The sequence below is a fragment of the Cyanistes caeruleus genome, chromosome 30 (genome assembly GCF_971803275.1).
Source record: "Cyanistes caeruleus chromosome 30, bCyaCae1.hap1.1, whole genome shotgun sequence".
Taxonomy (NCBI): Eukaryota; Metazoa; Chordata; class Aves; order Passeriformes; family Paridae; genus Cyanistes; species Cyanistes caeruleus.
This window is the reverse complement of record NC_141730.1, coordinates 1,162,676-1,190,443: the sequence shown is the minus strand read 5'-3', so window position 1 is coordinate 1,190,443 and position 27,768 is coordinate 1,162,676. Positions and strand designations below refer to the sequence as shown.

The window sequence follows — 27,768 nt, the reverse complement described above, 5'->3', positions numbered from 1 at the left end:
TGCTGCCTTTGCTCAGCCTGTCATTGGCATCACAGGCACGGTCCAAAGAGCTCAACTCGGAGCTTCCCAGTTCGCAGAGATGGTGAGGAGCAGCACCACGCCAGCAGCACCCAGTGTGCACCCCCAGGGTCCTGCACCCCTTGAGACACCCTGTCCCTGCCTGAGCAGGGAGGGCACAGCAGGGGCAGCTCTGGCCACACTTGGAGCTGCTGCCCCTCCCTGCCATCTCCCAGAGATGATTAAGCAGTAATGAGATTCGGCTCTAATCGCCTCATCCCCTGGAAAGTGTAGGGCTGGTACCCCGCGCTGCTGTGGCTGCCACGTGCGCCCGCTTTGGCCACGGCCGGGCTGTGGCCGTGCCACTCACATTGCCAGCGCCGCCCCAGCCCCGGCACACTCTGGTACAAATTAAATTACTTGAGGGCCAGCTCCCCTGTCACCAATAACTCCCCCTCCCCAGCAGTGTTCCAGACTTGCCAGCCAGCCAAAAGCTCTGCTGTGCTCCCAAGAGCAGGAGCTGCAGTGCCACTTCAGCTGGGACCAGCTGCGGGTCTGCTCCTGCAGCCGTGGCAGGACAGGCACTGAAACCACGAGCTGTCTCTGCCCCCCTGTCTCACTGTCCCTGCTGGGGCAGCCTCTGCGCTCTGACACCCTCCAAGCAGCTCAAGGAGCCCCGGGAGGAAAACACACAGTTTCCACCAGAACAGAGGGACCAGCCAAGGGTGGCTTCTGCAGCCACTGACACTGGAGGCCATGGGGTGAGGCCGAGATGTGGGGGCCAAACAATGGGGCAGCTCTTAGCCTTGAACACCAGAGACAAGCATGGCTTGGGTTTTGCCCTTGAGTAGTGGAGAGTGTGGGGTCATCTTCCCCAAATCAACAAGCAACCTGGGCAGAGCTGAGCAGAACACAAATCACCAAATTATCCCTCTAGAGAGGAGGGAATATTCCCTCTGCAGACAGGGCACAAGAGCATCCCTCTCTACTGACACCCCTACGTTCTGCAGAGGGGAGGAAGATTTGCCATTTAGCCACCATATCACACACAAGGATCACCTAACACAGCCTTGTGCATCCACTCACGACCCAGGACAGAAACCTCAAACCTTCCCCTGATGCCGTGCACGAGCCTCATCTAGAAGAATTAACCTTGTAAGTCTAAGAGGGTAATCAAATCTCATGCTTCAGGGCATAAGCCGATCACCAAAGGGGTCAGGAAGGAATTACTGCCCCACACTAGCAGGGGATTTCTTGCCTTTCCCCTGATGCAAACCATATTGGCAGTTGCCAGAGTCAGCAGCCTGGCCCTGAAGGACTGATGGCCTGATCTGTTGTGGCAAATCCTCTCCAGTAATTCCTCTAATGACATTAGTGACTCTGACTTGCTCTCCTCTCTTGGTTTTGGCTGCTGCTGTAATTCACGGAATCAAACACTGGTTTGGGTTGGAAGGGATCTAAAAGCTCATCTTGTCTCACCTCCCTGCCATGGGCAGGAACATCTTCAACTATCCCAGGTTGCTCCAAACGCTGTCCAACCTGGCCTTGAACACTTCCAGGAACGGGGCAGCCACAGCTTCTCTGGGCACCCTGTGCCAGGGCTCCTCCACCTTCACAGGGGAGAATTTTCCCCTAATATCCAATCTAAGTCCCCCTCTTTTCAGTTTAAAACTATTCCCCCCTTTGTTCTGTCACTCCAGGTCCCTCTCCCTCATGGAGATTTAAAGTCCCTTCAGATCTCCCTGGAGCCTTCTCTTCTCCAGGCTGAATGCCTCCAGCTCTCCCAGCCTGGCTCCAGAGCAGAGCTGCTCCAGCCCTCGGAGTATCTCCATGGCCTCCTCCAGACTCACTCCAGCAGCTCCACATCCTGCTGCACTCCATGGTCTGTGCCCCTCTGGAAGGCAAAACCTGGGACACGAGCAGGGTCAGCTGAAGGAACAGCTTCAGCTCACAGCAAAGGCTCTGGAGAGCCCTTGTGCAGCCTCAGCTCTCCCTCAGGCTCGTGATGCCTCGGCAGCCCCAAGCCATGGGCAGCACGAGGGGAAACACAGGCATCAAAAGCAGCTCTGCCTCCACCTCCTTGCTCCAGCACCGGTGAATCCCTCATTCTCCAGGGCATCCCTGCACTATTCCCATTCCTCTGCCACCCTGGCGTGCCAAGGACTCCCGCAGGAACCAGCCCCATCCATAACTCATCAGCTCCGGGAGTGACACAGGAGGGCTGCCCGTGCCCTCTGCCCCTGCTGCAGCAGGGGGGCTGCCACGGGGGCAGGGGTGGGCTGAGGATGCTCCAAACGTTGGGTTTAAGCCAGCTTAGCCAACAGCCTGCAGCCACGCACGCATGGGCAGCGCTGATCCGCAGGGACACAGGGAGAGAAGCCAGAGGTGGCTCCGGGGGGACCTCACTGCAGCCATCCAGCACTTCAAGGGGCTTATCAAACAGACAGAGAGGCACTTGTTACACTGGCAGATAGCGATGGGACAAGGGCTGTGGTTTTAAATTGAAAAAGGGGAGATTTAGATGGGATATTAGAAGGAAATTTGTCCTGTGAAGGTGGGGAGGCCCCTGGCACAGGGTGCCCAGAAAAGCTGTGGCTGCCTCATTCCTGGAAGTGTCCAAGGACACACTGGACAGGGCTTGGAGCAAGCTGGGACAGTGGAAGGTGTCCCTGCCCATGGCAGGGGGGTGGGATGAGATGGACTTTTAAGATCCCTTCCAACCCAAATCATTCCATGGCTCTATGAGATAAAGCAGAATGGGACACTTCTGCCCCTGGGGAGTGGATCCTGGTATTGCACATGTACAGCAGGGACCAGGAGAGTGGAGCAAGAGGGTTCTCACCCTCTTTACAGCTCCTACCACAGTGGATAGAGCAGATCCCACTCCCCAGAGCAGTTCTTTTTCATGAAATGTCCTATCTTCCTGCTATGTCCTTTTTTCCCAAAGAAAGGGAGCAGTGAAAATTGGTTGCAAGCTGTGCTGGTGACCAATTAAACAGCTGCTGCTTTGCTGACACCCGATTTGATCGGGCTGGTTTCTGGGAAGCAAAGCAAGATGTGCTGCACTGGGGTGGGGAGCAATGCTCCCGTGCTGGGTTTTGGAGGAACTAGCCCAGCCAGGGATGCAATTACTGCCAGGGCAAAACCAGTGTCCCCCAGACCAGGGAACTGGGCTTTGGGGACACCTGACATCAGAGATGTGCTAAAGCCATGACACCTGGCCATGCAAAGCAACTCCTGCTGCCAAATCCCACCCGATGCTGTGAGATCTCAGCAAGGGGCTTTATCTCCAGCCAGTGCCCAAGAGCAGCTCATCCCTCAGAAACAGTCCCATCACCTGTCTGCTGCCTCTGCAGAGCAGTGCCTCTTTCCCTTCCTGAGGGTCTATCCAGCAGAGCCAGGCTGTGCCATCCCCCTCCAGCACCACCAATTATATTCCATTTCTTTGAACTTCCAACAGGGCTACAGTCACCCCAGATCCCTCACTCCCCTCTGCAGCACTGCCCCATAAAAGACACTCCAAATTCTTCAACAACCCCCAAGGCCCTGTTTCCTCCTCATGATGGATATAAACAACCCCAGGAGCAACTGGAACATCAGCAAAAACTATTTGATGCCTGTCCCGGCCCCCGCCACCAAGTGAAGCTATAATGAAGAAAACCTGCCATTTCCTATTGTTTTGCTGCAGAGCAATAAAAGTGGTTCATCCAGTTCTGTTCTTTGCCACTCTTTAAGGATTAGGAATATATCCACATGCTTTTTTACTATTTTTTCTGTTTTTCTGGAGTGAAAGTGGCAGGAAAGAAGTGTGACAGGTCATGCTGGAGTGCAGTAGTGGCTGGACTAAAAGCAGAGGCTTGGATCTGCTGAGCCAGACTGCAGGAGCACAGAAAGCAGAGGGAATTGCCTGGAAATCTTGTGGTTATGGGAAGTACATTGACAGAGTCATCCCAGAGCAAACCTGGGCTGGCAAAGTGCTGCTGCTCCACCACTCCAGTTTAAGGAACATGGAAATCTGGGAAAAATCTGTCGGATTTTGTTTTTCTCTGAGATACATTCCTACACACATGCACGTGTGTGTGTGTCTCTCAGGCTTGGCTTCTAGAGAGCCCAAGGAAAAAAGCCCTGGAGTCATTTAAGTTTACAATTGAGGAAAAAAAAGGAATAACTTGAGTTGTTTGCGTTCAGCAAAATGGATACTTGTTGTGGCTGTTTTTTATTGGAAAAACCACATGGAAAATGTCAACTGAAATATATTTTCTGCAGGACAAAAATAATAAAAAAAAGGGAGAACTAACTAAGTGGAGAAGATACTTTCTTCTGGAAAAGCACTTAGATGGAAATGGCTCAAGGAGCAATGCCTGGATGGGGCAGCACAACAGGGCTGTTTGCCTGGTCCTGGATCTGGCCTCAGCACCAAGTCTCGCCCATCTGCTTACTTTATGGATTGGGAAAAACACAACACTGGTGGCCCAAAATGGGATGGAAATGGGTCATTTTGAAACTCAAACACTTAAAATCCCCAACAGGAGAAGGGTGAGGTGAGGGAGCGGGGAGAGACAGCACTTACCTGTCGATTGCGCTCATCCGTGATCCGCTGGATCTGGATCTTTTTTCTCCCCATCTTCTCTGGAAATCCTCTCCGCACCCGGGACGACTTCGGCTCAGGGGAGGGGAGAGCTAACCCCGCTTTAAAATGCTTTCATTAAAGAGCGTGGGGGGCTTTTTTCTCGGATGGAAAACAAACCCAAAAAAGCCAAAACAAAAAAAAAAAGTTTTGCGTGGCTTGGTGCTCAGTTCATGGTACCGTCGTGCGCAGCCAGACCCGGCAGGGCTGAGAACTCAGCAGCTGCTCACAAACCTGCACAGGAGAGAGACAGGAATGAGACCCTCTGCTCCCAAACCTCACCCAGGACCCCGATCCCCAGGGCCAGGGTGGTCTCTGGTTCTTTCTCCCGCCCAGCTCTGGGGCCAGGAGAGCAAGGATGGAGGCCAGGAACCCCCCGTGGCACAGGACACGTGTGGGCCGGGCACTGCGACGCTCTGGGCGAGGAGGAGGAGACGACAGCAGTGTGCCCGTGAATCACTATTCCTCCGTGACACTCCAGACTTTTTTTTCTCTTAATAAAGTCATAAGCAGTCGAGTGGCTGGTGATTAGCTCGGGCAATTTAAATCCGTCTCCAGTTTCTGCGCTAATCTTCAATTCGGAATTTTAAAATGTCTTTATTTGATTACTTGGAAGAAACCTTATAACCAGGCACAGAAACCTAGTTCTTATGGGGAAGGAGAACTCGGAAGGCAGCTGAGACAACCTGGCTTTCCACTGGGCTCAGGCACAGCGGATGTTTCCATGGATCTGGGGCACACAATTGGCTCGGTGGTATCTTGTGCCCAAACCTCTCGCCAAAGGGACGAGTGCTGCAGGTCACAGGGCTCCTTCTGCAGCCTCCCCACCATAACCTGCATCACCCAGCACCAGAGGCTGCACCAGATGTAGCAGGACACCTCCTGGCACAGCCCCCCAGCCCATCTCACCGTTTCCCAGCATGTGCTGCACTGAACTGACGGGACAAAGAGGGAACTTCAGCTAGTTCATTTTCCACAGGTATGTCTTTCTCCCTGCTCTCTCTCTGAGCAGCTGCATAACAGCAGTGATAACACTGCATTTAAAGCAAGGTGCCTTGTGCCAAGACCCAGGCAGAGGGAAAAACCAGTCCCAAAATAGCTTCATATCTGCCTCAATTTGGCAGTCCCCAGCCCTCGGTCTTGTTACAAAAAGAATAAAAAAACCCCAAAGCTTTTTCTCCCAAACCATCATCCTAAATTCAAAGCAGCAGCCACAGCCAACCTGACCAAGTTCCTCCTGCTCCTGTCCCACCCCAGAGTGCCCCCAGACCCTGCTGAAGACCTTCCCCATCCTTCGCCTCCTCATCAGACCATGCTCCAACAACAAACAAGCCCTAATGGTCTCACTCCCACACTTGTTTTTGGGGTTCACTGAGCCATTTGAGTCAATCTTTCTGCTTTTTTAGGGGGGTAAAGTTATTCATCATGCATCATATTCTGTGGTTTCAGTGCAAGTTCAAGGAGCCCTTTTCCCCATCTCAATATCCCAGTTTGCCCTCCAGGGAAGGCCAGGAAGAAGATCAGAGAGACAAAGGACAGCAAAACCTGGCTATTTTACACATAAATCCCACCAGTAAGACTCTTGGCAAGGACAGACCATAAAGGGATGACATTTAATTCTTGAATCATTATTTACCAAAAAAGGTGCATGTTTCCCTCCCAGCAGCAAATAGGAGCAACCATGCAGCTGTGAGGAGCACTGTCACCACGGGGAACACTGGGCCAGTGCCAGAGGCACTTTGGCTGCTGCTCCCCATCCCACTGTGGGAAGCTCTGAAAAAACCAGGTCCCAGAGCATGGCCAGTTCTACAGCATCACCAGTTTCAGAGAATCACTGCTCCAGTTTGCACCATGTGAGTATCCCTCAAAGGTTAGTGATACAGGAAGAGCCAAAAGGAAAATGAGGATTTTAATTTCATCTACCTGGAGTGTCCGCTCAGTATTTCCCTCCCTGTGAGCCCACACAAGAGCCCAAAGCCTTGGAACCAAGAAGAGGATTTTGCACACACAGAGAAACTTTGGAAGAGGAGGAACCTTTTGTTGGGTTTGCTTTGCCGCTTTTCCCTTTGGAGTTGCCATTTCTCTAAACTGGCTGAAAAATATTCACCTTCAGCATCTTCAAAACCACCAGCAGCAGCACAAAGCAGCAACAGCTCCACAAGCAGACTCAGGGCAAGATGCTAATTCTTTCCGTGTGCTGCAGCTCTTGGACAGAGAAACCCTCTGAAAGACAGCGGATTTACTGTCCAAACCAGAGAGGAACTCTCCAGAAGCAACAATAAACACTGGAGAACAACGGGCAGTAAATTTAAACTGAGTGAAAGGAAACATATTTTAACACAATTTCATTGCAGGGCTTGTTCACAGGATGCTATGGCAGCCAAAAGCTCCACAGTGCTTGAGGAGATGGGATGTTTGTAGGGATGAGGAAAAAACCCTGGTGCTGCTCATCCCTGCGCTCAGCTCCACACGAGCTGGCATTTCTTGCATGGAGCAGTGGAATTCAAGCCACATTCCCCTCCCCAGGCCACAAACATACCCCAAGTGTTTCAAACCAAATCCCCTTTTTCAACCACCAAACCAGGTTCCTCCTGCTGCTCTGAATCCTGACTCTTCACTCTCAGCACCTTGGCTGGATCACTGTCCCAGCCTCAGGCTTTGCTCATGCTGCTGGATAAAGTTTTCCACAGGAAAAAAGTGACTTAACAGGATTCTGCTTGTCATCATGGGGAGAAAAGGAGCTGCCATGTGATGCTCTTGACCCCTCTACCCTGCCTGAGAAGGAAAACACCCCATGGGGAAAGCCACCCCTGGATGGGGTGAAGAGGAGGGATGGAAAAGAGCACATTACTTATTTTTAGGCTGGGCTTTTTCCCCCACCATAATTTTAAACCCAGGTATTTTCACGTTTCCTGCCCAGGTGCCTGTTTCAGAAAGTACAACCACTGGCTCGAGTTTCTGAACAGCAGCTGGAACAGCAAGAAACCTGGAGAGCCGCCTTCATCTCTCCTGTCCCTCTTGCTGGCACTGCTGCTGAGGCTTGGCCCCAACCCAGAAACATCCCCTCAGCCCCTGGAGCTCCCTCTCCTTCACCACCAAATTGCTTTGGCTCCCTGATTGCCCAGACCGAGGCACCAAGATCACCCACGGCCTTCCTCCATGATCGGGTGGAATTTAAACCCTCAAACTCATACAGAAACAAGCACCCAGAGCACAGGACTGCAACAAGGAGATGAGCCCCTAAATAACCTCTAACTTTCAGGGTCTCAAATGATTTTCTATACAATAACCCCACTCATTAAATCATCATCTCCTCCTTCTCAGACAGCAGCTTCTTTCTTTCTGCTGAGCCTCGTTTTCCAAGGAAACTGCCAAGCATGCCAGCTACTACACCCCAACAAAGAGGATCCAAGGGCATGGAAAGGAACCTCCAAATCCACTGGAGAGCAAATGACAGGTGCCTCACTGCAAAAAAGCCACCCTGACCCTCTTCCACTCCCAGGAATCTCAAGAAGGATCAGGGAATTCGGCAGCAAGGAGCTCTGGGATGGAGGCAGCCGCCAGCGCCCGCTTCCCCCTCCCTGCGCTCCGCTCGCACAAGTGTGACTATCACGGCAATTAGCACACATGCCAATTAACTCCGAGCAGGTGCTGGTTAACTCTGTGCTGAGTAATTCATCCCCGGCTCCCAGTAAATTGCTCCAAATTGGAGAGACAGGCGAGAGAGCAGAGTTAGCATTTTGCAAATGGGGGAAGAAAGAAAAAGCGCAGAGGAATCTCAGCTGGGAGATGTTTTTACAAAACAAGGAATTGGGGGGGGCTGAATCCCCAGCTCCAAGAGCTGGGGACAGAGAGGAGCCGGTATCTCTTTCAAGTCTTTTTTTCTGGATTTTTTTTATCTACTGTACAAATTTCTGATCTATTTCACCTACTTCTAAGTCGTTTCACCTTTGCTTTGCACGGCAGCGGGGTGCTCTGCGCTGCTCCATAACTTGTCACTTTTCCATTCCAACTGAACGGCCCCACGCTTCTCTTGGCACGAGCAGGGACACTGAGAGTCTTACATCCACTTTCTACAGCCATTTGCTATTTTTAATATACTTTTATTGCATCCCTTTTTAGTCTTTCCTTACTAAAGTTAGCTTGAAACACCGCCCCTCTCCAGGGCAAAGGAATTCAGCTGCCCTTCCTTAACACCCGCCTTGCAAAGCCGTGTGCTCTCAGCACAATGTCAGCTGAAAGAAACCAAACCTTGGCCACGCAGCTGCAGAGGGAAGATCAAAAAGATTAATCTGAAAGCTTTAGGAAGATAAATAAAGGCAAATAAATGCATCCTTTCCAAAAATGTATTTTCCTTTGGAGCTCTTTGCTTTTCCCAGCATGCGGCACCATGCTCCCCAATCCACTCCGTGTGCAGGAACACACGGCAGAGCCAGCGACACAAGTGACAGCAAAATTGGGATGGCTTCGACATGGCACCAGTTCAAGGGACGTTCTCCTGATCTCCATCCCCAAAACAGGTCCAGTGCAATGGCTTGGCTGCAAGGAAACCTGCAAGAGGAGGTTCAAAGGACATTTGGAGGCTGGGAAAAGAAGAAAAACACTGCCCTCATCTTATGGAGGCACAGAAAGTCCCAGTTTGAAGGGAGATAAGCAGGTGACAGGTATGGCAGTTCACAGCCCAGCCCAGCAACTGCTCCCCCCAGGCACCTCTCGCTGTGGGACCAGCCCATCCTTTACCCAAGATTTGCAGAATGCTCCCCAAGATGTGTTTTTCCTTACCAGGCTCCATCAAGTCAAGTCTCCCTGGCTGAGAGCAAAGGGAGTGTCCTCCCCACCACTATCCACCCCCAAGGACAGGACCAGGGCACTTGACACGACTGAATTCACAGACTAAAGCCCAAACACACTTTGGGGGTGTCAGGTTTATCCACATATAGAAATGACAGCAGTAACATGTCCCAGCCTTGCAGCTTCTCTGTGGGAAAAAGGTCATTGCAAGGGAGCTTCAGCACACAGCCAGTGGGCATGTGGGGTACAATGTGCAGGGTGTTACAGAACTGTAGAATGGCCTGGACATCTCATCCCACCTCTCGGTCACCCACTCACAGGGATAAATTTCTTCCCAGTATCCCATCTATCCCGGCCCTCTGGCAGTGGGAAGCCTTGTTCTGTCACTCCAGGTCCTTCCCTGCCCATACCCAGGGCTGGATCCCATCCCTGAAGGACATGGATTTAGCTCAAGCCACCTCTTGAACCCGCTGGTTTAACTGCAGATCTTGCCTTCCTGTTTCCTTTCTTGCTGCCTTTTGTGAGTTAATTGTTTTTTTAACATATCCTCCATGCTGACACCAAGGACTTTTAGTTTCCTTCTGTGTGGTTTCTGGATCAGCAGGACTGACTTCCTTCTCTTTTGCAAAGCCCCCTTCCCTAAAACACAGTGCCAGTATTCATGTTGATGTTGTCCTTCCTCTCTGGCAAAGCCAGTGGCACGGTGCTGGCTGTCACCCCTGCTCTGCTGTGGGATGGGGGGCAGTGCTGGCAGGGGAACGGGGCACCCAGGAGGGATGCTGCACCCACGTGGGGATGTCCTTGGCAGGACAGCAGGCAGCAAGGGCAGGTGCCAGCGAGTCCCCAGCCCCACAGCACCCACCGTGAGGGACTCCCAACTTGCCAGCTTAGCATTGTTTAGCACCTCTTTATCTCCAAACCGAGATAAAAACCGCACAAACATGCTCGAGTCTCCTCCAAAGCTTCTATTCTGGTTTCAGGATGATGCTATCTGGGTTCCTGTGTTGAACCTCCAGATGCAGGCAGGGGGAGGGGAGAGGAAGGTGGCTGAAACATGGCTCCAGAGCAAACCTGCTGCTCAGAAACACAGCTGCTTGACCCTGCCTGGGGCCAAATCTCATCCACTAGGCAGGTGCCAACCCAGTGCTGAGCTGCCATCCCTCCTGCACATCTGACACCCACCTCAGGGTCCCAGTTTCCCTGGGATGGGCAGCCAAACCAGCACTCAGCTCCTCCTGCCTGCAGGAGAGAATCAATCCTGCCAGCTGCAGGTGAAAACCTTGGAATCTCAGGGAAGCAGGAGTGAAGCTGGATTCAGTCAGGCCCCCAAGGAATTTGAAAGACACACATATATTCCTGACCCAGATTCAGGCACTCTCTGAAGAAAAGCAGATGCCAACGGTGCAACCAGCTCTGCTGAGCTGTAACAAAACCTCGCACCGTGCCAAGCCCGGCAGAGGCTGGGGACAAGCACAGCCCTGGCACAACGCTGGAGAACTGGTGTTTGCTGTGCAAGGTGTGGGTGAACTAAAGGATTTAGGGGAGATTATTAAACTGGGGTTGATCTTCTCTCCCCCTGCAATTTCTGTGCTAGTGGAGTCAGACAACACAACAAGAAAGGATGACAGTCCCAACATCAGCACAAGAACTGGAGGCAGCACCCAAAGCAGGAACCCTGGTGCCCTACACCCCAAATCCCAGTTTCATGGCAGGAACACATCCACATGTAGCCAGGGATGCTGTCACATCCAGCACCACAGGAACATGCACATCTCAGACTGGGGATGTGTTCTGCAGAGGCAGGGTGACAGCAGGTACAGCTGGTGACCTTCTCTGCACTGCCAGCATGGCCAGAGACAGCAGAGGCTGGAGGGAACACAAAGAAAGGAGGCTGGGCAGGAGCTCCAGGCAAAGTCACTGGCAAACCCACGGCCCTGCATGGTGCTGTGCAAAAGTCAACCAGGGAACCCTCAGCCAAGGTAAGGACACAGTTTCAGGAAGGAAAAGCCTGCAGGACCAGGACAAGCAGGCACTTGCAGCCCCTCACACCACCTGGCTTCCCAGAGAGGCAGCTGCTCCTCTCTCCTGGAGATGCTACAGGGAGGGACCTGCAGGGACAAGTGGCTGCAGGGCTTGGTGTTAAACGGGAGGGCTTGGACAGTTCCCTGCTCAAGTGACCTTCAGAGCACCCTGAGAACAGCAACAAGGCTGATGCAGCTGCCAGAAAAGCCTCATGACCTTGAGCAGTGACCTTGGTGGTGGCATCCTCGCAGCAGGGGTCATCCACCATCCTGAACCTGTGGTCTCCCAGGTGGCTCAGCAGCTTCCCCAGATGTGCAGACCCAGGCTGGGAAGCCTGCCTGCCCCAGGGGCTCCCCAGTATGTGCACAGCATCCCCTTCCCCAGCTGGTACCAGCTGTTGGCACAGGGCAGCCCTGTGCCATCTCCAGCCCCATCCATCCTCCATCCCCAGTTATCCTCATCTCCTTCCACCTTTCATCCTCACCCATCCTTCAGCCCTGTTTACCCTCCATCCCCAACCACTCTCATCCCAATCCACCCTCCATGCCCAGGGAGGAGCAGCCAGACCCCCAGAGCTGTTGCCCCTTCCCCCATGCTCTCTATCACCAGCTCCAGAGTCAGAGACTGGGGGTAATTTTTCCCTCTGCACTAAGTGAGGTTTTCTAAAATGATGGGAAGCAAGAGCCCATTATCCAGCTCCATTGCCCACCCCCACGGCTCCCTGCAGGGCATGAAATAACCACCTGCCAGCTCCCCGGAGCCCCGCGCCGTGGCAATGAGATCGCAGCTTCCCCTGTCACTATTGTCAGAGCAAAATTTAGATACCTGGTAATGAGGAGGTTTAATATGACAGATGAGAGGTTGACTCATTAAAAAAAAAGAGCGAGAAGGAGAGGGAGCTGAATTTGGGGTCGGATCCTGCACTCGGCAGATCAGCAGGCTGTGACAGCCGACCCCGCACTGGTGGGGAGCAGGAGCAGTTCTCAACCCCGAGCCAGCCCCACACTGGGGACTTTTGCTGCTGCTGAGGCCACAGGGACAAAAGGGGAGGAACGGAGGGGGTGGACATGGCTCCAGTTTTTGGGGCCATCCAGTTCTGCTCCCCACGGAGCTGCCTCCTGCTCTGGGGTGGGGGGGATGTGAGGCCAGGAAAAGCCTCAGTACCCAACGGCAGCAATGTTTCACTTTGAGGGCTTTTCTCTCTCCATGAACCGTACAGCAGCATCCCAACATTAACATCCACTCTCCCATCCTAAGGGTGCACCCATGGCCCAGTGCAGCCCAGCCTGGACCCTCACTGTGGGTCACCACTGTGGCCATCAAGGACATTGATGACTTGGGTGTCCCAAAACACAACCAGCCCAAGGGGGACAATCACTGCCTTCAGCTCCAGCACAGGGAGCAGAATCCCAGCACTGGGACCCAGTGGGGTTCCCACGGGCAGCTCAACAGCATCAGGACAAAGCCCTCCCTGCTGGGAATGTAGGGGCACTCCATGAAGGGGATGGGATTTCCTCCAGTAGCAGAGGTGACAGCTCTCTCCTCCTGGTGGGTTTTACTCAGGGGAAATTCCATGAGACTCAACTGCTGCTCCAGGCCAATCATGGGAGCAGTGGAAATCCACAGCAGCCCACAGGACACGGCTGAGAGTGAAACTGTCCCAGGGGAAACTCTGCTGCTCCCTCCCGTGTCAGTGGGATGGGGATTGGGGATATGTCCTCTGCAGCAGAGATACCCTTTGCCCAAGGGCACCATGGCACAACTCATGAAATCCTAGAATGGTTTGGAAAGGATGGGTTGGAAGGAAATTTAAAACTCATTCCAACCTCTGTCCCAGGTTGCTCCAAGCCCCATCCAACCTGGTCTTGAACAATTCCAGGGAAGGGGCAGCCACAGCTTCTCTGGGCAGCCTGTGCCAGGGCCTCCCCACCCTCACAGGGAACAATTTCCTGTCAATATCCCATCCAAACCTGCCTGCTGGCAGTGGGAAGCCATTCCCTCTTGTCCTGTCATTCCAGGCTCTTGTCCCTCCCCACCCAGGTCCAAAGCCCCTCTCCAGCTCCCTTGAAGCCCCTTTAGGCACTGGAAGGATCTCTAAGGTCTCCCTGGAGCTTTCCCCTCTTCAGTCTGAAGAGCCTCAGCTCTCCCAGCCTCATCTCCAGCTCATCCCCAGCCCAGACACATGATCAGTGACTCTGTGCCCCATCCCCACCCAGGAAGGGACACCCCAGAGCAGCTCTGCAGACCCTCCAGTGTGGGTTCAGCCTGGGAACCAGGGCTGTTGAGAGGCCAGAGGTCCCTGGTGCCAACAGAACTCAGCCCCTGAGCACAATCCGCCCTCCCAGTGCACAACCCCAGCAGTGCCATTCCCAAAGGCTCAGCCCTTTCCCAAGGGCCACCAAGATCCTTCAAACCAGCCTCCCACAATCACTGCTTTGTTGGTTTTGCACCCCCAAGCACTGGTAACAGCCGTGGTGCCCAAAGTCATGGGGCTGCTGATTTGATTTGCATCTACTGACTGCTGACCACATCCACGGCCAAAGCAGCCACCCCTTCCCTGGGTCCAAAGCAGGCAGATGCTGCTCCTGCACTGTCCCATGCCACACTCTCCAGCAGGTTTTACATGCCTTGAGCTCCTGGGAAGGAAGCACCAGGTTCCCCTGGGGCTGCAGAGTCCCACACTCATCTGGGGTGCAAAGGAGCTGGTGAAATCAGGAGCTTCCCATTGCTGGGAAGGCGATGGTGGTCACCAGCTCCACTTGGCCAGCTGAAGAAGCAAAAGATCTTAACTTGTCTTAACTAATTATTGTGATGGTGATGCCATAGCAGAGCTCACTATAAAAGTCCCTTGGAGAGATGGATGGAAAAAATCTGGCCAACACCAAGAGGACCAGGCAGGACCATGCTCCTGCCTCCATCCCAGTGCTCTGACTCCACCACCACAGCTCCAACCTGCTGTTGGCACTTCCAGCCTGGAAACAAAGCCACAAAAAATGTCATCCTGGCCATCTGCCTTTCCCAGAGGTGGGCATGCCCACCCATCTTTACACATTCCCCAAAAGCCACTTTAGTCCATAGCCACAGGCTCGTGCTTGAAGCACACTGCCATGCTGGAAGCTCAGCACCAGACATCATTATTTCATTTAATAAAGGAAACAAAGGCCCAAACCTAGCATTAGTTATTTGGGACAGTAAAAGCACCAAAAACAGAGATCAAGGCCCTGGGCATGAGAACCTGTCCCTTGGCCCTAAGATCTACAGCTGAGGAGGAGCCACCAAAGCCAACCAAGAGGCACAGACATGGTCTGGCTGCCACCGAACCCCAGCCCAACTCACTCTCAGCAAACAGGAGGAACCGGGACAAGATGCCACATGGCAAAGACGGGTTTAACTTCCCCTTCCCCTGCGCTGCCTTGAAAACACAGTGTCTCCAACCCAGCACATAAATAACATCAGCCACCAACAGCACTCAGCTATCCAGAGCCCAAGCAGGGCATCCCAGGGAGCCCAGAGCTGCTGCAGCCAAAGCCAGGGAGAGAGACACAAACCAGTTCAAGGTTCCTCATCCCCAGCACGACTCAGGGCTGCTGGGACAGAGGATTCCCCCTGTGCCACAAAGGCTTTGCCATCAGCCAGGACCTGACCTCGCTCCCCAGCTCAGCCATAGCTTGTACCCACACGCATGCTGAGCCACATGCCAATGAGCCAGCAGGGTAGGAGTCTGGCCCCAGCTCATCAGGCAGCTCAAATCCACCAGGACAGCTGGTTCTCAGCTGTTGCTGCTCACTCACAGGATGCACATTCTTGTCCCAGGCACACAAATCCTGTCCTCCTGCTCCCCGGCACCGGCTGGGCCACCACAGTGAGCCCAGGACTTCTGCCGATGCCACTGCAGCCACTTCAGACCCGGATGACGGCTCCTGCTGAGACAGATTCATCCAGAGCCCATCCCATCCTCCAGGAACAGCATTCTGTCTTAAAAGGGGGGTTTTTAAGGCCAAACGCTGTGTTTCAGCAAGGGGAATTGAGGTGGTGGGGGTCCCCAGCCCTCCTCTGTGGCTGCACCAGAAGCCACGTGCCAAGGGGTGATGATTCTGGCCAGCCCTGGGGATGTGGATGTTGCCCACACATCCCTCAAGGACATCCCAGCAAAGCATGAAGGTAATACTCAGGAGAGCAGTGGGGATGCCCAGACACTGTGGGAAAGGCCAACATTTGGCACTTTCCAGAAGCACTGCTACATCCTGGGTCTGGCACACCTGAAATCCCGTGCCAGAGCATCACCAGCACACAGCCATAGCTCAGGCCAAGGGCTTGTCATGGTTCCCAGCCACGTTATCAGAGGGATGGCAGAAAAGCTGCTGGGATGCTCCTGCAGCACAGAGGAGATGGACCCGAGGGCAGATAAGAGTCATTATGAGTACAGGAATAAACACCAGTCACAATTCCTCTTGGAAAAGGGAAGAAAAATCAAATACCACAGTTTTTCTGCCAATACTCCCCATGCAAAGACGGGATGAGAAAAAAGTGAGGCATGAGTTTGTAGAAAGAAATGAAAATATTTCATTCACAATTTTTGCTGAAGGGTGGGGATGCAAAAATGTATCAATAAAAAGTAGCCCAAATGGGTTGGGAGTAGCCTCTTTTGGCCAAAAGAGGAGGAGGAGGAGAAAAGGCTCTGCAGCTGTTGTTGCCTAGGGCAGTACTGAGGGCAGCCACTCAGTTCCAAAAGCAGAAACCTTGGGACCCCTGTAGAGGTTTCCACAACAAAGAAAAGCACCTTGTGACAAGTCCCTCCAAGTCAAGCAGAGGGAAGAACCCACCTCACCCACTCCCAGTAATGGGTAAAGGGCTGGGTTTAACCCGAAGCACACACAAAGTTTATCCTTCAGCCTGATCCATGAGCATCAGAGCTAGGGCAGCACACGCCTTGGGAGGGAAACACTAAATCACTTCTGAAACATCCCCTTCCTATGGGCTCTGCACCTCCATTTTCATAGACATGGATATGAAGATAATCAGCATTATTAACTGTTACCCCAAAGCAGCAACAGCATAAAAACCCTGAAAAAATCAAATGGAAAAAGATTTTTTCTAGGATGAAAGCACTGGTCAAGCACTCAACAACACAGGAAGCTCAGCACCAGTCCCAGCCCCACCACATCCATCCCCAACACATCCACCCCAGGCTCCAGAGCAAAACAAACATTCAGGAAACAGTCAAAGGAAGAGAAGGAACTGGACAGAGAGCCCCAGTGCAACATTTGGCCTGACACCCAGTGCCTGGTACCTGGCTCACCTCTGGTGTGGCCACAAGCTCCTACCAGGCATCCAGCCCTGGCCAAAGGATCCAGCACCAAGCAGGAAGGTGTTAAAAGTGCCCAGTCCCAACCTCTGAGGACCACAATAAATAACCTCTGAGTAAACACAGCGGCTGCTCCCCATTCGCCTTCCTGTTTGCTTTCGCAGATCCGGCCTGGGACGTCCACTTCCAGCTGCTGGCCCCGTCCCGTCCGAGCGCAGCAGAGCTCTGGCCGTGGCACCATGCTGGCACTGGCATCCTGCAGCCTCACGTCACGCTGGGAACCGTCCCTGCCACAGGGGACTGTGGGCACAAGCTTCCCAAAGGGATTTATCCCCCGGGACAGGCTCTGATCCTGCATCTGAGCCCGTGCCTGCTGCCTTTTCCTTCCTGGTCCGTGTTTGTTTTGGTTCTAAAATGAGGAAATCCCAGCTCACCCACTCCCCATCAGGGAGCCATGTCCCCCTCTGTGCCTCAGTTTCCCCCTCCAGCATGGGAGCCCCACATCACTCAGACCCCCCTCTCCCTCCCTCCCCACCCAGCCCTGGCACAAAAAAAAAGCAACGGGTCCTGATTTACGGGCACTTCTGTGCTTTACCACGAACACAAAGGAGAGGGAAAAACAACAAGCGGCAAACTCACAGGGAGGATCTGTGTCAGGAGCAGCAAGGGGGTCCGGGGCAGCCCCCCCGGCAGAGCAGCGCCGGGCACGGAGGCTGACAATAGATAAGGGGCTAAATTCGGCGCTGGGCTCCGGCCCCGGGCGCTGTAAGGCGATCGGGGTGGGGGAGAGCCGGGCTGTTTATTTGGCTCCAAACTCCGCACCGACACTGCAGCGTCACCCGTGTTTAAAATAGGAAGGAACGAAAAGAAGGAGGGGGGGGGGGAAAGAAATAGAAAATAAATAAAGAAATAAAAAAGGAGAAAAGTGCATGCACGCGTTGAACAATAACAACAAAATTAAAAAAAAAAAATAATCAAGAGAAAAGGAGCCGGGGGAGGGGGGGAAATAAAAGGAAACCCAGTTGGGCTGGCGAGGTTTAAAGCGACGCCTGCTTTAAAAAAAGAAGTTGCTAATTTTAACTCTCCAGTGGAAAGAGTGAGAGGTACTTACAGGAGACGGGGTGGCTGCGTCCTTCTCCAGAGCTGCTGCGCCGGGAGGAAGCGCAGGATGGAGCTGCCATCCCCGGCACCGCTGCCCAGGCCCCCGAGCCCCCCCAAAACCGCGATGGGGGCGCACGGCGGAGGCAGATGCGGAGGCAGGAGGGGGCGGTGGAGCCTGGGGGGAAGGGAGAGGCCGGAGCTGGCCAGAAGCAGAGCCCGGACTCGCTTCCCCGGAGGCCGGAGCCGGGGCTGGGACACGGGCAGCGCACGCCGCAGGACCCCCGGGAGGCGGCGGCCAGCTGCTGGGTCAGATGACATTTCTGCGCGGACCTTTCTGACCGAGCTGGCTTTTCCCCAAGGGAAAAGGGCTTTGAAGACAGTTTTTTTTCCCCGCCAGTGGTAAAATAGCGGATGAGCTCAGAACCCAAAGCGCAGGGCAGAGCCATGACCAGAGAAGGCCACCCGGCTCCACGGGGACTAGAAAGGTGACCTCCAGCAGCTCGGCCACATTTCAGCTGCGGCAAGCACAGCAGGAACCCACTGCTTTACCAAGTTCAGTATTCCATATCCAAAGGGGTCCAGAGTGGGCGTCTGGTTTCAGAACACCCACTGGCTGGATTTTACAGGCTCTCCCTGGAGACCGGGAGGATCTTGGCAGATGCAAAGAGCCAGGTGAGGTGGCACACTCACACCTCGAGCACGGTGGGAGCCTGGAAGTTGCAAACTCCAGTTGCCAGTAAACATTCAAGAGAACACAGGCAAGGCCTCAGACAGCAGAGGAACAGATCTGGTGAGCCAAGGGCTCTTCCCAAGCAGCTGGAAATCAGCCTCAGGTTGCAAAAATCTCACCAGGACAGAAGCAGGGAGGCACAGACCCTGCATGCAGGGACGGACACATGATTTACCGAACATGGCAAGACGATGTGACCGTCTTCAGGACACGAAAGAGTCGATTCAATTAAGGTCACCGGCCCTAGAAGAGCCTTCTGTCACAGAAGAAGGTTTGCCTGGTTTGCCTCAAATGGGGCTGGCCTCAGACAAAATGCCTATTGATCGCAGGCAGCGATGCTGCACGTCCAGGACGCGAGGACGCGGCTTCACTGCGATTAAATCGCCCGGTGCCGGCCGTCACACGCTTCCGAGGCAGGGTCGATATTGCTCCTCTAATTGCTCAGCTCCTGTCACCAGCAGAGCGGAGGGGACAAGTCTTAAAGCAGTCCCCAGAGATGCTTTTCAAAATCCTCCTCCCCAAGAGCACCACTTGCTGAGCTGCTCCTTGGAGCGAGCAGTTCTGCAGTTGCAGAAATCACTAAATTGCTCCTCCCCGCTCACAACTCTGTGCTGGCACCAGTGGCAGTGCCAGGGCTTTGCAGGAGGACACTGCCAACCCAAAACCCAAGAACTTGTGGGAACTAAGAAACAAGGAGCCGTTGTCACTGGTCAGGACGGAGCTGGCAGAGCTGGGCAATCGTGTCCCAGCAGCAAGCAGGGATGTGGGGGAGAACGCAGCTGCTGAGAGATCCTGCCACCACCCACCAGCATCCGGGCTGGGGGAGCAAATGCATGCTGTCCATCGGGACCGTGGTGTTTGGGAGCCCCCATACACACCCCACAGCCATCACCCCAACACTCCCAGTAATCATTCACCACACAGAAACACGTGCCCCTTAGTTATTCCTTTGTGCCCAGAGCAAGTGGATCAGAGCTGGTCCCACAGCAGCCCCCAGAACACTCCTGAAGCAGCCAGCTCAGCTACAGCCGGATGGACCCAGCCGAGCCCTCCAACCCTCCTGTCCTCTGGAACGCCATGGCCCATCGCTGGCACACACCAAGCACCACTGAGACACAGCAGGGCCCTTCTGCTGCACTCCCCAGCCTGGGGAGCTGCTCTTGGTTTCCATCACCAGATGAAGCCCTTGGTGTTGACCTTGCAGAGGACGCAGTGATGCTACCCCCATCTCCCACCACCAGGCCTCCAAATAAATTACCTGCTCCCTCTTCAGCACTAAAAGCCACCACAACCCCAGGAAAGCGCTCACTAAGCAGTCGTGACAGAGCCCCCTCCGTTCAGGAGCTGGGGGCATATTATTTTTAAGTCTTTCCTTCTATTGATTTAACTCTCAGGTACAGAAGATGCATTACATGAAATCATAGAGCCCTCATAAACCAGCCCGCGGTGGTGTCTGTACCACAACCTCACTGCAGACACAGGAGACACAAACATTTACTGGAAAAGCAATAAACAGGCCAAGAAGGTTGAAAAGGAAGAAAACCTGGACATGAGGCCCTCTCCCAGCAGCACCTTATTTCAGAGGAATGCAAGGGACAAAATAACAGCAGGTTTGGCCACAAGTCTTGTCCACACCAGGAGAAAAGAGGGCAGGAAAACCCTCCATTGCACTGATACATGGGGCTGTGTTGCAAAACACCCAAAAAGCCCCAAATCAGTGCTGTGGCTACAGCTGGGAGCCATCAGAGCTGTGCCAGATGGGGAAGTGAAGGGGAAGATGGGAGCCTCTGCTTGCTCCCAGCCTGCAGCAGGGGAGACACACGTGGCCAAGCAAACCCAAAGGGAAGGCAGGACCCAGAGTTTGGGATTTCCCCCATACCTGCTACGCAGCCTCCTGCATCTTCTGCTCCTGCCAGGGATGAGCTGCAGCCACCGCTCCTCAATCCAACTGCAAAGACAATGCAAGCAGCCATCAGTCTGAGGGGAAAGAGGCAAGGACAGGACTCTCCACGTGTCCCATCCAAGCACAGCCAGATGGAGGGAACAGCGAGGGCAGCCCAGTATCCCCTGCAGACCTGGCTGATGGGACAGCCTGCACTGCCCTGATCACTAGCATCACTGCAAGGGCCATGCAGGCTGGGTGAGACCTGGCCAGGCACCTGCAGGGATCCAGGGAACCAGGAGCCCTGGGGCTAAGCAATGTGGAAAGCATCCCAGTGAGACCAGAGGGAAAGAAATTAAGAAGAGCTCAGTAGTAAAACAAATCATAAACCAAAAGTTAACATTAACAAGGGATATGGCCCGGGCCAACAGCACAGCCGGCAGAGAGCTGCTCAAAGTTTAGGTGAACTTTGTGTTTTCTGGAAAGATTCTCATGCACATCCCACAAGAAAAAGCACTGACCCGCTTGCTCAGACACTTTCCCAGGGAATGCACACAGCTCGTGTGCTCTACCTGAGGAGAAACTGCCATGGCCCAGAAGGAAACACAGCTCCTAAACTCATCCCACTCACCACTGGGAGATGGGAGGGGACCCATGGGGCAAAGCCCAGTGGCTTCAGCCAGCCTTGTGCCGGTCATCTACTGGTGGTCACAACCATCTGGCACTTGTGCAGAGCCCCATGAGAGGAACAGTGCTGAACAAAAGGGAAACTGAGGCACAGAGGCCAGCACCCACTGTTCAAACGCACCGCGAGCTCCCGAGCTGCAGCCTCACCCCCAGCACCTGCAACAGAGCGAGGAATTGTGCTCAGCTTTCCGGCGTCCTCATCCTCCGCTCCAACCACAAAACCAGCCTTCCTCCCCCGGCTGCCTCCCCTCCCACAGCCAGCTCATTTCCTGACATTACAAAATTCAGCCTGAACGAGGCTGGAGTGAGGAGCGCGTGGCTCCATCCAGGGCTGCACCTTCCTCTCGCTCCTGAGGAGCCGAGCGCAGGGGACACCCCTGAGCAGCTCTCCAGCCTCAAACCTCACAGCACCCGTGTGAAACCCCACAGGGCTGGGGTCCTGCTCACAGGGACACCCTCATCAGGACAGACAGACGAGCCTGACTTCCACAACGGGGGAGCAGCAGGGACAAGGATGGGGGGCTCCAGCTACTGCCACACTTGCACCCATTATGCCCAGACCAACCTGTCACCTCCCCACCCAGAAGCACTCCTTTATTTCCCTGGATAAAACAATGTCCTTCACAATTGCTGAACACTTGGGGCCAGGGACACCCACAGCAGCAGCACCACCTTGCAAGTGCTCCCAGGCAGGACGAGGGAAGTGGTGATTAATGCAAAGGGTCTCTCAGTGGGCTCCTGAACCTCCTCTTGGTGTCCAAGCAGCTCTTGCTGGTCTCAGCACTGCAGTGCCTTGCAGGGCTGGTGGCAGAGCCACGTGGGCACTGGGGACCACAGGCTAGGCTGAGTGGAGGATGTGGCCAAGGTCTACACCCAGGCTGGCTCCTGCTTTGAGGGGCTTGGGGTCAGCTCTACAGCCCACTAGGATGCAATGGGGGACATGTGGCCAGGCAAAGCCTCATATGTGTGTAAGCAGAGCTGGTTTCTCTCAGTGGGAGACACCACTAGACAAGCCAGGAATGTCTGTTTCCACAGGCTGCAGGATGCCCACGGTGCCATGGGACAGCCGCACAGCCACCACTCACAGGCTCTTGTGCTGACAGCACTGCCTGTGGCTGGTGCTTGGCAGCTGTCCCTGACTCCCACAGCCCACCAGGACAATGTCTGGACCACACCTGACCCCCGCAGCCCTTGGCCATGCCACAGTCCCCAGATCGTGACAACTAACAGCAGTGCCACTGCAACCCAGTCTGGCAGAGGAGCTGCCCCTTGTCAAGCTGAGGTGGGGAGCTCCAAGGGGAGCAGGAGTGATCTGGGGGTGTTCAGCCTGCAGACAGCTCTGACACTGCAGGGCTGCAGCCTGGTGTCACCCAGGACAGGGACGATCAGCACACATGGGGTGACATGGCCCTGAGCCTCTCCAGCCCAACAGCTCCAGGGCTGCTTCACGCCCCACCCAAACTGCAGAAGCCACTGCCCTTTGGACCCGATGGCACATCCAGCACCAGCAAACCCCAGTGAACCCCCAAGTCCCCATTTTGCAACATTTTCAGCTGGTACAAAGGAGGAAAGCCCCCACTCAGTGGCACTGCCAGCTCCCTTGTCTTTCCATGCACGTCCTTTGCCCCGCCAAGCCAATATCCTGGCACTGCTCCCAGGAACTCTGGAGTATTTCAAAAGGTGACCAATCGACCTGCACAGTGAGAGCAAGGCCCTGGTGAGGGGCTGGGGCTGGATCAGGCCACTGGCCACCTCCAGGGCTCCTGGGTAGTTCCCAGCTCTCACCCCACCACATTTGTGCCTCCGAAGCTTTCTTGTTATAAACACAGAAATGCTGCCCAGGGAAGAGAGAAAGTATCATGTTTTCAAAATGTTCTGTTATTTTATAAGCTGTTCTTATAAGCTTTCTGTTATTTATATTATTTTATAATAATATTTTATATTATATGAGAAAAAAAACACATAGGGGAGGGATGAAGGTGGCAAAGTCAAGTGAATTCCCCTTTCAAAGTGAAAAAAGAAGGGGAGAGAAAGGGGTAAAGACAAGACAATCTTTATGTTGGGGCAGAAATGCTGAGCAGGTGCTAACACTGCTGCTATTTGAAAACCAAAGCTTTGGTTTCACCAAGTAACAAACCAAAATTCCTGAGGGCAGGAGAATGAGGGGAACCTCCTGGGACCCCCATTTCTAACTGACGCTGTTGGGCTGGCACAACCTGCCTAAGGCAAAGGCAGCAGATGCTGGGAATTGCTCCAACCTGCCCATAAAGATTCTGGAGAATGTGCAGGATTGGCTTTTGGTGACTTCCCTGGATATCTGTTCAGTTGATGCTTAGCAGCCCCTGTGCCACAACCAGTCTTTGCTTACACCCTCAAACAAATGTGTATATATTCCCACATATATAACTCCCCCAAAATATATATTCCCATACACATAGCCCTCTCAAAATACACATATTCCCAGAGATGTAACCTACCAAATACATATATATATTCCCATATGTATTGATAAACCCCAAGTATATATTCCCACTTATTTAAATCCCAAATATATACAACCCCTGCCTACATCACATATACATATAATACCCCCAAATAAATAATCCATGGCTGCTGCCATGGAGACTTCCAAGCACACAGCTGGAAAGTCAAGGGGAGATGGATGGGCAGAATAACCAGCTTTGGAGCTGGAGAGACCAAGAAGGAGGCGCAGATTGCGGAGGGGAAGAGTTGTGACCACAATCTCTCCTTCCTCTTTTTTCATGTTTCCTCTAGCAACGAGCTCAGGACTGCAAACATTTGGATGACAAATCCAAACTTCCCCACCTCAGGCTCCCAACACAACTCTTCCAGGTGCTCATGAATTCCTGCCCCAAACCCCATTTCCCAGAGCTCTGCCACGTCACTCTCAGGGAGTCCCAACAACAGCAAGGAGCAGACAAGATTTTAAAAAAGAAAAAAAAAAGTACTTTCTCCATTTTTCTCCATTTCCCCAGCCCACGAAACTAAAGCATCTCAGCCATGGCACAGCCTTCAGTTTGCACCAGTCACTGGGAATATCCGCAGAGTTTAATTAGACCTGTTAAGCCTTTTCAGTTGGCTGTCCTCTGGCTTGACACCAAGAGGTGAGGAGAAAACAAACTGGGAGAGATCTCACTCCAAGCAGGAGCATCAGGCAGGACAGGCGGAAGGAACCCCAGCTCCCAATCATCCAGTGGTGCCAGAGTCACAGCAGCACAACACCTGGGGCTGTGGGAAGGGGCACAGGTGGGCGGCAGGAGGAGGAAATCCACCTCCAGTGGCACAGGAGGCTTGAGCAATGACCAAGGAGCTGGTCACAGGCCAGCTGTGCCAGGGGCACATGCAATGGGCAACATGCAGGGTGTGACCGCCAGCACTGGAGCTCCTCCAAACGCCACATGGGGTTGGGCTGAAGGTACCCCAGACCCAGGGTAGGAATTGTGGGGCTCACACCCTGCTCCACCAGGTCACCTCACAAGGGTCCCAGGGTAGGAATTGTGGGGCTCACACCCTGCTCCACCAGGTCACCTCACAAGGGTCCCAGCACGGGACCGAGTCCAGCCCCTGGATTTGGGCAGGGGAGCTGGAAGGCACACTCCGTGCTGGCTGAGCCACGCTCCAGGGAAGGTCAGAGCACCACAGCTGTCGCTGCAAGTGTTGCAACAGCAGCTGCTGGCCCTGCCAGGACCTAGGGGACATGGGGGGTGTCGGGGGGGCAGCACAAGTGCAACCGTTGGAGCCACCGAGTTTCACTCTCGCTGGCTGAGTTCCCCTTGGGCAGCAGAGATGCAGAACTGAAACCTCCAGCTGTATGGACGTGGGGGCGGCTGGAGCTGCAGGAGGGCTGGGGACCGGCACGGCTTTCGGAGCAAAGCCACGCACCACCACACCAGTGACCAAGGACTGCTGGGGGACCAGGGGAAGCAAAAGATGAGAGGCAGACAGGGGTTTCCTCTGGCTCACAGCACCCATCTTGCTTCTGCCCTCTCTGCACAGCCGGGCCACCCATCTCCTTGTACCCAGCACATCTGGTGGGAGCAGAAATATCCCTGGGCATGCAGGTACCTACACCTGCCATGTTCCACCAGCCTATCCAGGAGCTCACACTGCTGCAGGACACTGCAATCCCAGTCCATTGGGCAAGTGCTGGTCAGCAGGACCATGACTGCCTGCATGGAGTGGTCCCAGCACCTCCTAGCACAGGGAAACTGAGGCACAGAGAGGGTAAGTAAACCACAGAGCTGGACACACAAGCACTCCCCCAAACTCCAGTTTCCTCCCCCCAAGCAAGCCACTCACCTCCCTCCTTGTCCCAGCCCGCTGAAAAAAGGAACAGCCCAAAACTGACCCCAGAACCCCCAGGGACATAATGGGGGCTCCCATGAGAGCACAGGGACACCAAGATGTGGGAGCACCCAGCGCTTGCCCTCCTCACCCCAGCCACAGTGACAATGCTTCACGCCACATTGCCACCTGCTGGCACCAGCCCTGGGGGGGCCTTCCTTGGGGGGACAGCAAGTGGCTCTGTACTGGGTATCAGGTCTGGGTCCAGGTCCAATGGGCCACTGCCACATCCAATTGGAGCAGCCACTGCTCACTTTCCTGAACTGATTTTATCCTACTTCACGGCAACCTGGGACCCTGCACATGCAACCCAAACCCATCCTAGAGGTGCTGAGAGGTGCCCCCACCCTGCTCACACCCCCCATACCCTCTGGAGCACCAGGTGAAAGTGCTGCTCTAGAGGTGCAGGAGACCTCACAGCAGCAGTGACAGCTGCTCCAGATCTGCATTTCCAGCTCTTGCTGGCATTTCCAAGGCAGAGGTAAAGCAGAGATGGCAGCATCATCTGTTTTGCCCCACAGCTTCCCCACAAACTCTTCCTGATGCCCCAACAACCTCTCCTGTCTGTTGCTGCCTCTCCCCAGAGACCACAGATCCAACTCTCACGTGTCTCTCAGGCCTGCTCTCCCTTCTGTCTAATGGGGGGACCGATCCTCTGCCACTGCTCCTCAGCCATCCGTGCATCCAGCCACCCCCATTTCCTACCCACACAAACCCCACACAAGGCATGGGGGAGTGGAAATCCTACCTGCACACATGCTGACACACACCAGCTGTTCATCCCCGACACTCCGTGGCCACTGACCAACACAACAGCCCATGGGTTATCCACGAGCCAGAGGAAAATCAACAGGGAGTGTGGTTCTTCAACACACACACCTAGAGCTGCCACTGGCCCCACAGGGCAGCAGGTCTGGGAGGCCCTGGCCCAACGAGCAGGTGGATGATGTTAGAAAGGACCCCACCCACAATCTCATCCCAGCACACCTGTACACACATCAGCACCAGCCTGGCCTCATCACAGGCAGGGTTCAGGTGTTTGCAGCACTGATGTGGATCCATGGAAGGCACCAGGAGCTGCCATGTGGATGCCCAGCAAAGCACACGGGGCCCTGGCAAGCAGGTGCCAGCTCCTCTCACCTCCTGCTTTGGGAAGGATCCTGCATTGGGCAGGTTTTCAAGGACCCCACAGGACCTGCCCCAGGCAGACACAGCACTTCTCCCTCCCAGAGCCCTTCTGGGTGTCTCCACCCCTGCTGGCATTGGGGCCAGCTCAGCCCCAGGTCTGCCTCTACCAGACAGGTCCAAACTCCAGGGCAGTGGGTGAGGTGTGGCTGAGTGGCGTGTGCTGAGCCAGGTGGGACAGAGCACGGGAGACAATCACCATCAAAGGCAGAAGGAGGAGGTGGCCATGTGAGGTAGAGGGATCAGGCAAACCTCCAGCTGCCCCTTGCTGTTGTCCCCCACTCCAGGGAATGGGGACAGGTCCTGGCCCAGCCCTGCAGCCCTTGCTGGAAGCTGAGAGCTTTTTTTAAACTTGTTTATAAGGGCAACTCACAAACAAGAAAAGAGAGCTCTTTGTGGGGAGGAGAGGGGCTCCATGGTCAGATACCATCATCTGGGAGACTCACACTTAATTCTGGGTTGTGCTACGGCCCCTCCAGTGTGTCTGGAGTGGAGCTAGCCATGGCCAGGGCTGTTGCCTTCAACAACCCCTCCTATCCAGCCCAGCAGTGCCAGCCATCAACAGCAGCACCACCAGACAAACCCCTGGAAATTCACCTGGCACAGACACGACCTGAGCCAGAGCCAGGGCTGCTTGGCCTTGGGGAGCAGAAAGGGTGTTCACCCCACAGCCAGCTGCAAACCCTGACCCCTCACACAAACTCGGAGTCCTGTGGCTGAGCACAGCTCGTCACTGGCTGCAAAGGCAGGGCTGCATCCAGAAAAGCAGGTGTCACATCCTGATGGAGCAAGGCTTTGCCAGCCAGCTGCCTCTGAAAACCCAGCAGGGGAAAACCCCAGAGACAAAATCATCCTTGGGGTTACCCAAATCTCCCAGTTCAAGCCCCAGCCTCCTTTGCATCCTTGGCAAATCTCTGTGGGCAGGGTGCCTACTCCCCAAACTTCAGTTCTACTATTTAAAACAAAACAAAAAACAACAACAACAAAAAAAAAAGATTAAAACATTTCTCCCCAGTGAGGTGCAGAAAAGCACTCGCACATTTGGTGCCGTCGTCAGCAACTCCTACACCACCCCC

At 54.2% G+C, this 27,768-nt stretch overlaps 1 protein-coding gene across 21 annotated transcripts in view; it reads right to left on the bottom strand.

The window, feature by feature from the left end:
- The window catches only part of MEF2D (myocyte enhancer factor 2D), a 75,814-nt gene that overhangs the window by 30,555 nt on the left and 17,491 nt on the right, over positions 1-27,768 (bottom strand). For 10 of the 21 annotated variants that reach the window (XM_086866231.1, XM_086866221.1, XM_086866232.1 and 7 more), the window contains exons 2-3: positions 20,453-20,521; positions 4,568-4,858 (exon numbers count right to left, since the gene is read on the bottom strand). In XM_086866231.1, the coding sequence (XP_086722357.1) occupies positions 4,568-4,621 (54 nt within the window). In that variant the 5' untranslated portion in view covers positions 4,622-4,858; positions 20,453-20,521. Of the gene's footprint in view, positions 1-4,567; positions 4,859-6,731; positions 6,848-7,880; positions 8,275-17,381; positions 17,584-17,853; positions 18,019-20,452; positions 20,522-26,255; positions 26,477-27,768 lie in introns of those variants that run through there. The other 11 variants (XM_086866234.1, XM_086866227.1, XM_086866235.1 and 8 more) reach the window with 6 other exon arrangements.